At 36.8% G+C, this 14,261-nt stretch overlaps 1 protein-coding gene across 1 annotated transcript in view; it reads right to left on the bottom strand.

Annotated features, from left to right (window-relative positions):
• Positions 1 to 14,057, bottom strand: part of FCHO2 (FCH and mu domain containing endocytic adaptor 2) — a 112,475-nt gene extending 98,418 nt beyond the window's left edge. Inside the window, exon 1 of the mRNA XM_068535493.1 lies at positions 13,968 to 14,057. Within this exon, the coding sequence (XP_068391594.1) occupies positions 13,968 to 14,000 (33 nt within the window). The 5' untranslated portion in view covers positions 14,001 to 14,057. The remainder of the gene's footprint in view (positions 1 to 13,967) is intronic.
• Positions 14,058 to 14,261: the final 204 nt, after the last annotated feature.

Genomic DNA, 14,261 nt, shown 5'->3' with positions numbered 1-14,261 from the left:
TACAATGAATTAAAACATCATATTTGTAATAAGATAATACAAATAATATCCCTAGCATTTTGAACATCCATTTCCATTTATCAAGAATATAAAATAAAACTATAGTCTCCTATACATCTAAACACATCCATTTGGCTTCTACAATTTTTCATGTTTAAAATAAAGAAAAAAATCTGTGATCTAACTTTAGTTCTTTACTTTCTCTGGGTTTTTCATGCAAATTTATTCCAGTCAAAATAATATTCTCTGAAATAACCATTAACACTAGTCTATAGCAAGCAAAAATAACATCATCATGCAGATTAGTATATTTATAGACAAAATAATCAAGGGCCTGAATCCTCCAAGGGATCCATTCCATTACTTCAATATAATACAGAAACTACAAATAATTAAAACTATCCACCAACTCCCCCATAACATAGTCATGAACCCTGAAAAAAACAAATCTGAAATCTAAAACTATAAAATCCAATGTCTGGAGCTCTCAGTCCCCAAAGTTCTCCCCTGACAACTACCAGTTTTCATTTGCACATAATTCTAACAAGTCAGGTTACCTGGGTTCCCAATATGTATTATGCATATTCATCATGCATATTCAAATTAGAAATGAGCTGGTACTGAAGGGCTATTCAAACAAGCACACAGACTATTAGAAGAAATAATATTTACCACCTCTCTTTTTTAAAGAAAACAAGAAAACTTGGAGATCATCTAGTAACTGGGGAAATAAGGTCCTGAGCATTTTGTTTCACTGTTACAGTACTGTAAACATTAATCAATCAAGAAAAGGTTAAAAAAAAAAAGGGGTGGGGGGTGCGGAATTCCCTGGTGGTCCAGTGGTTAGGACTCCACGTTTCCACTGCAAGGGGCCCAGGCTGGATCCCTGGTTGGGGAACTAAGATCCCGCAAGCCGCGCAACCACGGCCAAAAAAAAAAGGTTAAATTACATTCAGCAACCTAGGCTCTTATTAAGAAGTTCTCAAAAAGTAAGCTCTTTATTTGGTAAGTTCAGATATGCAAATAGCATATTACTTAAAATTACCAATAGAGGAAATGAGATTTATTAATTTCTTTACCATTCAATATAACAATATTATTACAGTAACAGTAATATAATATACGTTTGGAAACAGTACTAGCTATTCCATCCCTCAGGTCTTCACTTGGAAAGAGAAGGAAAAATACCAAGGAGGATGTGAAGCTGAAAAGGTCTGCTTCAAGAGGCACTAACGACTAAACATAAACACGCTGCATGATTACAAATCCATGTGTCATTTCTTCCTATTTGGGTATTCATTCATTTACTGAGTTCTAAAAAATGTAGTAAGCCTGATTCTAGGCACTGTTTTCTTAATTTCATAAATCTATTAACACAAACATTTATTGATCATTAACTTTTTCTCTGGCATAAACTAAACAAAAATTGTAATACTTCAAATGGCTCTCTCTCTCTCCACATACACACACACACACACACACACACACTCTCTCACACAAATATACACACATCTTTAAAAAGAAAAAACTTCAAAGTCAAGTACCAACCAAGAACCCAGGCCTATTGTAACCTTGTCAAAACCTTACTTTACAGCTGCTGATAAGAGATGACAGTGTATTACATATACACATATCTATACATATGTGAAAAAATACAGTAGGAGACAAGAGCATTGGAGCTCAGGTCTAGACCTATTTGGCTTCAGTGTCTTCACCTGAAAAAAAACTGGAAATTCTGCGGAAATGCGGAAGACCACTCTTGAAACTGGCAATCGTAACTCATATTTCTGTCACCATTTGAGATTACCCAGTTTTTTTTAACTAAAAGTACCCCCATGTAGGTTCTATTCATTTTTTTAATAGCCATCAATGTTTTTAGTCTAATTCAAAGACAAGTAAAATAACAGGAAATATTTCTGAATTACATATCCATTTTATCACCCTAGACCTTGAAGTGGATATGTTCCTATCATTTTCTTTTTTTTTAATTTAATTTTTATTTTATATTGGAGTATAGTTGATTTACAATGTTCTGTTAGTTTCAGGTGTACAGAAAAGTGGTTCAGTTATACATATACATATACCCATTCTTTTTCAGATTCTTTTCCCATATAGATTATTACAGAATACTGAGTATAGTTCCCTGTGCTACACAGTAGGTCCTGTTGATTATCTATTTTATATATAGTAATGTGTGTATGTTAATCCCAAACTCCTAATTTATCCCCCCACACACACACCTTTCCCCTTTGGTAACCACAAGTTTATCATTTTCGACTCAAAATTTTTTTTTCTTAACATATTCTGTTAACTCAAGCAAGTAGAACTTGCTTTTTCTTGGCTAACTAAAATATACAAATGTACAAGTAAGTTGACGACAGAGTTTTATTATCAAAAAGAATTACAACTAAAGATGTTTTCTGGTCTTCAATATTTTACTAAAACTGTAAATGTGCACGCCCTTTAATCCAGCAATTCCACTTTTAGAAATCTATACCACAAAAACACACATACAAAGATAAATGTGGAAAAATATTCACTGCAGTACTGTTTATAATTGTGAAAAAACAGAACTCAAAAACATCCATTAACATTACTGGTTAAACAAATGATAGTATATCCTACAATGAAATACATAGTGTTTTTTAATTGCAGTAAAAAAAAATTGCAGTACATTTTAAAGTATTAATTTCTTAAATCTGCCCAGATATACATAATGTCAGTGAGAAAAAAAAGCAAGTTGCAATTATTCATAAAAGCCAAAAATAATCTAATGTTGGGAACAACCTAAATGTCCCAAACTGATGAATGGAGAGACAAAATGAGGTAGACCCACACAATGGAATACAAATCAGCAATAAATAGGAACAAACACTGACACATGACTTTATGGATTAACCTCATAAAAACTTTACTAACTGAAAGAAGCCAGACACAAGAGACCATATATTGTATGATTCCATTTATACGAAATGTTCAGAATAGGCAAATCTATAGAGAAAGAAAGTGGATTAGTGGCCACCTAGAGCTGAGGGTAGAAAAGAGCATTAACTGTCAATGGGCATGAGGGATCTAATTATTGGGAGGATGATTATGTTCAAAATTAATGATGGCTGCACCACTCAGTAAAGTTAAATTGGGTAGATTTTATGATATGTAAAATGTGCTTCAATAAATTTTGTTTTAAACCATGGTATGAAACAGTATACATAAAATTTCATTTCCATTGAAAAAATAACAGGTTGCATATATTCATACAAACAGAATCTGAAGGCATATACAGCAAACTATTAACAGCAAATTATTTCTGGAAAATGGAATAATGAGCATAGGTTAACTTTCTAATAAAAAAAATAATAAACAAGTCAAGTCTTTAATACAGGAGTAACAGAGCTAAAAGCTATACTGACAAGCAGTTGCAAAATGCAATTTTCTCCCAAGTACACTACAATTGTTGATATAAAATCTTGATTATCAATGGCCAATATTTTTTCTTCTTCTGATCAAATTTTTATTCTTTTTAATAACAATTTTATTGAGATATAATTCACACACCATACAATTTGGCCATTTAAAGTGTACAATGCAAAAAATGTTAGTATATTTACAGACTTGTGCCACCATCACTGCAATCAATTTTAGAACACCAAAAAGAAATCCAAACCTGAATAGCTAGATTTTTAAGAGCAGGTGTTTACTCATCAGTGATGAGCTTATTTTCAGCTAGCATATTCATTAGCTTAATCAACATGTAAGAAATTACGTATGTCCACAAAAAAATCAGTATACTAATGTTTATAGCAGCATTATTCATAATAAAGGTGAAAACAACCTAAATGTTTATCAACTAACAAATATAGCAATGTGATATACCCATGCACTGGAATTTATTCAGCCATAAAATAAATGAAATATTTGGGTTCGAGCCTGGTCCAGGAAGATCTCACATGCCACGGAGCAACTAAGCCCATGCGCCACAACTACTGAGCCTGCGCTCTAGAGCCCGCGTGCCACAACTACTGAGCCCACATGCTGCAACTACTGAGCCCACATGCTGCAACTACTGAGCCCACATGCTGCAACTACTGAAGCCCACGCGCCTAGAGCCCGTGCTCCGCAACAAGAGAAACCACCGCAATGAGAAGCCAGCGCACCACAACGAAGAGTAGCCCCCACTCACCGCCAACGAGAGAAAACCCACACACAGCAACAAAGACCCAACGCAGCCAAAAATAAAATAAAATGAATAAATTTATAAAAAAGAAATGAAATATCGATACATGCTATAATATTGATGAACCTTGAAAACATTATGCTAAGAGAAAGAAGCCAATCACAAAAGACCACATACTATATGATTCCCCTCCTATTCCCCTCCTATTCAAGTCCAGAATAGAGAAATCTATAGAAACAGAAAGTAGATTAGTGTATTGCTTGAGATGGGGTGAAGGTGAGACATGGGGTGATAAAAGGTATGGGATTTCTTTTTGAGGTAATGAAAATTTTTGAGGTAATTTAAAACTGACTAGGATGATGGTTTGCACGTATCTGTGAACATTACCAAAACCACTAAACTATACACTTTAAAAGATGAACTGTATGGTTCACAAAATATATTTCAATAAAGTTGTCAAAAAAGTTAAATAAATAATATTTTATCTTTTTTAATCAATAAATTCTAGCAGGGAAATTTTCAGTATTAACTGACAAAAACAGCTACTAACACCATTGCTGACCCAAGGAGGACAATTACAATGAAGGTTTACACCAAGATAGGATCTTGTCTCTGCCAATCGCAATGCACTTTGTGAAGAGGTAGCATTTCCATAGAAAGTTTCCCAAATGTGACTTGAGCTAAATAAAATCTTGTTATAATCCAATATAAACAGGTGTAAAAATCTTTTTAATAATTCCTAACATGAAGTGGAAAAAAAAAAGTTTCATTATCCTTTAAAGATGGAAATCCAGAATCACACAGGTCCTTTAAGAGAACACAAACTTAGTACCTATTGTGTCCCCTAAATACTCTAATTGAAGTAAGATGACTGCAATTACCAGTTTGATGTGTATCAGTCCAGATTCCTTTTTGCATACATACAGAAATATGTTACTGCTTAATATGAAAATGAGATCATGTTATGCATATTGTTTTGCATCTAAATTATCAATTAAAGTGAAATTTAACTGAAAAGATAACTAAGTTATAAGTAAGGTCACCAAGTCACTAATAATGTACCGATTTTCTTCTGGTCTAATATAGAGTCTACAAGTGAGATATCCTTGAAATTTCAAGTTAAAAAGTTTAAGTCATCAAATCTATTTTGGTAACTCAAAACATCTTTTTCTGGTTGATCTTATAACTTTATACTTTAAAAACATTTTAATAGACATAAAATGCAATCAAAACACAAAATATTTCCACTTGAAGAAAAAAATGCACTCCTCTATTAACAATGCTATGAAATTCCTATTTTAATGAAAATGGAACTGTTAACATATCTGGGTTTTAGAGAGCCACGGAAAGTAATAGTGTAAAAGCACAAAACTATAAATCCCATAGATTTTAATTAAGGCTTTGAAACTTCTCCTTCAAAGAACTTTTAAGGGCAACAGTAAATCCAGCACTAAAATTAAAAACATGGATATTCTTCACTTTTGATAAGTCCGAGAACTAGAAAAATAGGCAAAAGATTAAGTGTGTACACTGTATAACCGGGCTATTCATTAAAACATTGATTTTACCTCGTTTCCTTTTTAATCAAAAAAAAATTTTTTTGGAAGGAGAAAAGAAGGGTCAGGAGGTACTATCATGTGAACAGCAATAACATGCCTAAGCTTCCTCTCAACTCTAAGCTGCCTCAAAAATAAATAAATAAATATCATCATTTCCTACCTCTCTACATTTTCCTTTTACTCTAGCTCTTACTGACATTTATTAGGTAACCCTGGACAAGTCACTGTAAAATATCATTAATGTGTGCCTGATGTAATCTCACTTTATCCTGCCTTCTCTGAAAAACATGATGAAACATTTAACTAATTCTGGAGATATTTTTTTGCTTTGAAGAATGGCCCCTCTAGTGAAGAATCTTCTAGACATTTTTGATAGGAATTCAACAAATATGCAATGACAGCCCTCCAGGTCTGTTTCTGCCTTGAAAACTGCTAGGAAGAAAAGAATAAAATACATGCACACAGTTTTTCTACAGGCAAACAGGACATTCAACCACAAGTTAGAATCTCTTCTAATCAATGTTCTATTTATGTATTAAAATTTTCACACAAGATCACTAAAACTATTCTTCAGAGCTCTTGTCAAGATATTGCTAAAGCAGAAAACAGTGATTAAAACGTAGAATGAACATTGCTCAGCAGTCACAACAAAAGTTACTCAAACACATCTGTCCACTGAGTGAAGGAAACAAATCTTATTACTTAAAAAAATCATTTTCTCACCCCTCAAATACTCCTCCCTAATCTTTTAAATTACAACTCAGCTCTTCCAATTAGTTAAACCCTTCAAGCCATCTAAAAAGATACCATATACACACAACAAAAATAGCAGAAGCAAATAGTTTTGAGCTAATGTTTTCTTTTATCTTGCAAATTTTCTGTAATATTCTGTAAATAAATGTAGTTTTCATTACTTTCAAAATGAAAAATAAAATAAAACAACAATTTCAGCTTTCTCAAAAACTTTTCAATCTATGCTTGGAAAGACACACAAGGCTACCTTCTTAATCTGACATTCTGTTCACGTTAATACTTAAATCTCCAGTCCTCATAATTCATAAATGGAAAAAACAAAACTGTAAGTAACCTAAATGTCCAAAAGGGGAATGCTATAAAAAAATTACATCTTATCCATTCCATGAAACCTATACTGAAAATATTTTCAAAGAATCCTTAATCACATGAGAAAAATGCTTTGATGTTAATATCATTTGACATTACCAAGATACAGAACTATATAGTAGAACCTGTTTTGAATTTTACATTTCCAAAGAAAATCTTAGAGGACAGAGTGAAAGGCTTTAGATAATTTTTATTTTCTTATGTGTTTTAACTATCACATAAAAAGTTATAAATAAAAAAGAAAAACATCTTCACTGGCTGTTATTTCAACCAACTAAAAACTAACACTTCTTACTTAAGGCCCCAGCACCACCAATTTGCTTTACTTACATTGTACCTTCCTATCTTTTCCCTAAAGTCAAGCAAACATGCTTGTCATATCTTCCATAATTTTACTCCTGCAATTCCACTAAGGAGCATGGGCATGACGGAAATGAGGGAATTGTGTACCTCAACTTCATCACACAGTTCACTAATCACTTCCCAATTTAATCCTCTCTGCCTCTGGCCATTCCAGCAACATTCTCTAGTCTCTTTATCAACAGATAGACAGCTGACCCTTGAGCAACATAGGTTTGAACTGCGCAGGTCCACTTACACGTGGATTTTTTTCAACAGTAAGTACTACAGTACTACTTGAATCCGCGGATGTGGAATCGCGGTTATGGGGGAACCATGGATAGGAAGGGCCAACTATAATAACTATAAGTTATACTCTGATCTTCAACTGCACAGGGGTCAGCACCCCTAACCCTCACATTGTTCAAGGGTCAACTGTAATTACAGGTCTCCATTACTGTTTTGCTTTTGTTTTCCCTAACATCTGACCAATTTTTGCTTATCTCTCTGAACCAGATTCCTACTAAAATTCTTCCAATTCAAATATCTTTTCATTCTTCCACACTAGATAAATTGAAAGCCAAGCCTTTATTCCTTTTTCCGTATGTCTCCATGCCATTGTATTTGTATACAAACTTCTTAGGGTGCTTCTGTTAACTGTTTGAGAATTATAAAATCAGGATGGATAATCTCAGGATATCCCATGACTCAAAAAATTACTTCCAAAATATGTGTGTGTGTGTGTGTATAAAATATGTATTTCCAAAGGGCTTATAGTAATCAAAAGTGCAGGATGACACAAAGCATACTCTTCTCCCATGCCTTTGCCAAAATAATTTAAGTAGTTCTGAAAGGATTAGAACCTTTAGGATTTAGTCTGTAGGGCTGGAAAAGAACCCAGACAGCAAATTTTTATCACTCCATATCAATCCTCTAAAATCCTTCCCCTAAATTAAACTTATGCACACTAAATCAGCATCAATTTCTTAATTTCAATGATTAAGGCAAAAACAAACAAACAAAAACACCCTTCCACCACCCACGCCCCCCCCAAAAAACACCTAACGGCCTGACAATAATATTTAGTTCCATTTAAAATACTATAATTTTGGGCTTCCCTGATGGCGCAGTGGTTAAGAATCCACCTGTCAATGCAGGGGACACAGGTTCGAGCCCTGGTCTGGGAAGATCCCATATGCCACTGAGCAACTAAGCCCGTGCGCCACAACTACTGAGCCTGCGCTCTAGAGCCCGCGAGCCACAACTACTGAGCCCGAGTACCACAACTACTGAGCCCATGAGCCCACGCACCTAGAGCCCGTGCTCTGCAACAAGAGAAGCCACCACAATGAGAAGCCCGCGCACCGCAACGAAGAGTAGCCCCCGCTCGCCGCAACTAGAGAAAGCCCGCACACAGCAACGAAGACCCAACGCAGCCAAAAATAAAATTTTAAAATAATAAAAATAAATTAAATAAAATACTATAGTTTTATAATATCTACCTGTCAAGTCTATTTGAACCAAGTTAGATGAATCTGTAGTTTGAATTTTCATAGCTTGTTGCAGTTGAAAATAGTTTGGGCATGGCTAACTGGCTAACAGTTATACAATAACACATTTTAACATGTTATTTGCTTGTATATACAGAGGTTAGTTCTGGAAAGCTACATAAGAAATTGGTAACAGTGATTACCTTTTGAGAGATCTTGGTGGGTGGATAAAAGGAAGATTTTATACTACATTCCCTTTTGCACCTTTTAAATACTAAGCCATGTAAATTTTGCAAATTGGTTAATTACTCTATATATGTAAACATACAAACCTACACACTTTAAAAATTTTAGTATATCATCTGATGGGATCAGATCCTAAGCAGGTACCCCAAACTACAATATTTGGAAATTTCAAGTAATAAAAAGTCTATATTCTGGGTTTCTATGGTCGCCTCAACTAATTTTCTAAAGATGTGTATTTTAAAATTTTTATATGGATAAAAAACCCCAAAGAATATGTGTGTGTGTGTGGGGGGGCTGTTAGTCTCTCATGTAGGATACTAAATTTCGACTAAATAACCAAGCAAAAATATAATAATGTTTTGCATTCCAAAGTCCTATTAATAGCAACTCCAGATTTTTAAAAACATTTTAATCCTCCCAGTTTATCCATGTAATGACAGATCAAATTTTGGATATACAGTATTATGCCTCTTATATAAGGGACTTGGGCATCATGCAGATTTTGGTATTGGTCCTGGAACCAATCTCCCAAGGATACCAAGAGAGAACTGTATAACCTTAGTGCTCTGAATTTATTTAAAAGTAAAGCATGACAATACCAGTGAAATCAATAGATAAATGGTATGAGGCTTCTGTACTGGCTAATCAGAAAAAGAAATTTAAAAAGAAAAAAGAAATAAGGAAAAACTTCAGAACAAAAATACCTAAGGTAATTGTTATTCATTCATTCTTGATGTGCTGAATGGAGATCTTTGGAAAAAGTCACCTAACTAAAAATGTCACTTCATTACAATGTGATGTATGCTAAAGAATACTTGGTATCTTTGGGGGAATACTTTATATCTTATATAGATTGGGATTACTATGTAAAATGAAGTTTACAAGGTATTTAAATCAGGTATGCTGTGCTCACTTGTTTTTTCCCCTTAAGTAATTATCGCTATGAAATCCATTCCTTAAAAAAAATCTTTTTAACTCTTGAATTAAATAATTTGGACTTATATAAAAATATATAAAGCCATTTTAATCGCTATACTGTAAGGCTGACATATATAATCAAGAGTATTATAAACTAGCATTTGACTCTTTGAGAAAGAAGCAGCAGATGGAGAAACTTCTTCAGCGCAATATTTGTCAATACCTTTTTGAAGTTAAATAATCTTTTGAAGGACTAACTGTTTTTATATATTAAAGGTAACAGTGTGGATTTCTGTTATCAACATTATTTTTGCTGTCCAATTTTAATAGAAAGAAAAACATTTTCAACTTGATTATCTTTTTGACACTATACTTTGTGGCAAAAACTGACTTATCAGCAACAAAACACCTGCTGTGTAGGAAGTTTGGGATATTTTTTTTCTTCAAAGTATAGTATAAGGTAAAGGAATTTGTAATGTAGCATATAGTTTTACTTTAAGAAAAACTACAAAGAAGCAGGCAGCATGTGCTGCTTTCAAAAGAACTTGAAGAGAGTTTGAATGATTCAAATTTTCCTCTAACAAAATGCCACAACAAAAAGATCTGTCTTTTTATATGTAGGGAAAAAAACAATTAACAGCTTGTTTGGTTAGAAACCTAAAACTTTAAAGGTTCCCATTAACTCACTTTGACAAGTTTTATTTTGTTTTGACAGTGCCACTTTAAACATTAGGGGAGAAAAGTGAAATTAATATTACAAATTCTCTATTTTAAGAAATTTTTTATAAATGATTCAGAAATAGGTAAAATTTTAAGTTGTCTTAAAGAGACATCTAAAAAAAAAAAAGAGACATCTAACAAATTCTGAGAAGTTATTTAGTTCCCAGAGTTTCCTAATTCATTTAGCCCTCCTTTGGAGCTTTTTAAGGTCCAATTTAGAGCTTTCACCCCCAACCAGGAAGTAAAATAAAAGGCAGTATATTTTAACTATTTGTACTCAATATTGGAAGTGAAGGCAAACACTAAAACACAAACTAGACTTGGGATTCTCTCTAGATTTCAGATAACCAAATTTATTTCCATGCCTCTACTAAGAGGGAAAACAAGGGGCACACAAAAACCTGCAAAAAATGTTCATAAAGCATTATTCATAAAATAGCCAAAACGTCAAAAAAGGCTATGTTCAAAACTCAATGAACACAAAACAAAAGATAACCTTAAAATGTTAATGTGCAATTTTGAATTAAGTTAGCAAACTTCAAAAACACATTCATGCATCCAAAAATACAAAACAGGACTTCCCTGGTGGTGCAGTGGTTAAGAATCCACCTGCCAATGCAGGCAACACGGGTTCAAGCCCTGGTCCTGGAAGATCTCACATGCCGCGGAGCAACTAAGTCCGTGTGCCACAACTACTGAGCCTGCACTCTAGAGCCTGCGAGCCACAACTACGGAGCCCACGTGCCACAACTACTGAAGCCTAGAGCCTGCACACTGCAACAAAGAGTAGCCCCCACTCACTGCAACTAGAGAAAGCCCGTGTGCAGCAACTAAGACCCAACGCAGCCATAAATTAATTAATTAAAAAAAAATACAAAACATTCTAACAACACCAAATTTTAAGTAATCCTTATAGAAGTTTTACAAATTGCCATTGTAAAACCTGAAGTCTAAAATCAATAGGCTAAATCTAAAATTCATATAGAAAATCAAGGGACCCAGGAGAGCCAAAATAATCTTGAAAAAGAAGAACAAAGTTGGAGCACTTGCACCTCCCCATTCCAAACTTACTACAAAGCTACAGTAATCAAAACAGTGTGGTATTAGCATAAGGATAGATGATGGGATACCAATGAAAATCCAGAAATAAACTCATACATCTATCGTCAACTAATTTTTGAAAAGAGTGCCAAGACTATCCAATGGAAAAAGAAGAGCCTTTTCAACAAATAGTGCTGGGACAACTAGACCCACATGCAAAAAATGAAGCTGTACCTCTGCCAGCACCGTACACAAAAATTAACTTCAAATGGATCATAAGCCTAAATGTAAGAACGAAAACTACATACAAAATCCATAGAAATAACATAGAAATAAACCTTTGTGATCCTGGGTTAGGAAAGACTTCTTAGGTATGACAACAAAAGCATACGTGGTAAGAGAAAAATTAGACAAATTGGACTTCATCAAAATTAAAAACTTCTGTGCTTCAAAGAACACCATCAAAAGAGTGAAAAAGACAACCCACAGAATGGGAGAAAATACTTACAAAATCATGTATTGTAAATCAAAACCACAATGAGATATTACTTCACACCCAACCGCTACAATAAAAAAGATAACAACAAGTGTTGTCCAGCACGTGGAAAAACTGGAAACCTCAGACATTGCCAGCGGGATTGTAATATGGCGCAACCACTTTGGAAAATGTTTGGCCGTTCCTCAAAACGTTCAACAGAGAGTTACCATATGACCCAGCAATTCCATTCCCAGAAGAAATTAAGACATATAGCCACATAAAAACTTGTACAGAAATGTTCATAGCATTATTCATAATAGCCAAAATGCACAACCAACCAAATGTCTACCACTGATGTATGGATAAATACAATGTGAGATAGATAGACAGATATAGAGAGACACACACACACACACACACCCACACAATGCAATGGAACACTATTTGGCCATAAAATGGAATTAAGTACTGCATGCTACACCCTGGATGAACCTTGGAAACATGCTAAGTGAAAGAAGCCAGTCACAAAGGACCACATGTATGAACCCATCTATATGATTATGTCCAGAACAGACAAATCTACATAGGCAGAAATCTATAGATTAGTTGCCTAGGACTGAGGCAAAAAGGAAATGTAGAGAGACTGCTAATGAACACTGGTATTCTTCCTGAGATGATGAAATTGTTCTAAGAGCGTGGTGACATTTGCACAATTCTATGAACATACGAAAAATCCTTGAATTGTTAACTTAAATGGGTGTATTATTCGGCAGGTGAATTGTACCTCAATAAATCTGTTTAAAAAAGAAAAAAACACCCTAACGTCTAGTATTTATGTCGATTGTGGAAAACAAGGAACATTCAAGACAAATAATTATGAACTGGTTTCATTACTAAGCAAGACCATGCTTGAAACACTCAGAAATTAAGAACTTAAGACATACCTTATTCACTGAAAGAGTACCACTTTAAATATTTCTACGTCTTAACTAAAATGGAATTGTGGCACTCGCAACTGTCAAGCCATAAAATGGGATTCCTGAGATACCTGAGTACACATATTACTTTCCTGTACATGGCTGAACTGTGCTTCCCATTACAGCAAACAATAACTGCAGAAAAACACTCCACAGGGAGACTGGGAACTCATTCTCAGAGAACCACCTAACGCTAATACTGAGTTAAAAGGAGAGTGTGGAAAGAATGAGGAAGGGGAAGGAGTACGGGGAACAGGGAGACGTATCGGCGCATTTAAGCCCAAGGAATCCAGTCCACTAAATTCAACTTTTATACGGTTTGTGAACAGGCCCAGAGGCAAAGTCCTGGGCGCAGACCAACGAGCCGAGCTGCGAGGCCGAGAGGAAGTGCTGATCCAGCCCAAGCCCGCACGGGAATTCGTGGGGGAATGGTGGGGGACCAAAGGGCTAAGATGGGGGCCTGCGGGGCGGGAATGAGGGGAGCCCCTCCGCCCGGCTCCAGCCCGCACTCGCCGGCAGCGCGCAGCCGGGGGCGGCCGCGCCGCGGGCCCGTCGTCCGCGTCCGAGCCGCGGAGCGCGCCGGGCGCCCGGAGTCTCCGGCGGGGCCGGGTGCCGTCTCCCGCCCCATCCGGCGCTTTGTCCCAGCTCGGGCGGCGGGCGGCCCCTCGGCGTCCCCACCGCGGGCTGAGGGGCCGCGCTGACAGCCCCCGCCCCCCGCAAGGGCGGCAAGCCAGCAAATCGCCCGACGGGTTTCATCCAGGCGGGACGCAGCAGGCGGCGGTCGGAGGACGCCGGCCCTGCCCGCGGAGCCGCCGCCGCCGCCCGAAGCGCACGCAGGCCGAGGTCAGGCGCAGAAACCCTCGGACTCCGAAACCCACACAATGTCCAACATCCTTCTCTTACCCAAAAATTCTCAACGAAATGCGCCATGACCATCGTGCCGCCGCCGCGCTGGGTTCCGCGTCCGCGCCCTCCCGCCGCTCCGTAAACACTGGCCCGGCCCCCACGGCGCCCCCGCCTTTCGCCGCCGCGGCTACCGCCGCTGCCGCCGCTACCGCCGCCGCCGCCGCCGCCGCCGCCGCCGCCTTCTTCCCGGAGGCCGGCCCGCACCCTCCAGGACGCATGCGCCACCTAGCGGCCGCTGCTGCAGAGCGAACACTCAAACGCCTAGGCTGGGTTGCGCATGCGCCCCGAGCC

The sequence above is a fragment of the Eschrichtius robustus genome, chromosome 2, assembly GCF_028021215.1.
Source record: "Eschrichtius robustus isolate mEscRob2 chromosome 2, mEscRob2.pri, whole genome shotgun sequence".
NCBI lineage: Eukaryota > Metazoa > Chordata > Mammalia > Artiodactyla > Eschrichtiidae > Eschrichtius > Eschrichtius robustus.
The sequence above is the reverse complement of the archived record's forward strand: the minus strand, read 5'-3'. Positions and strand labels throughout refer to the sequence as shown.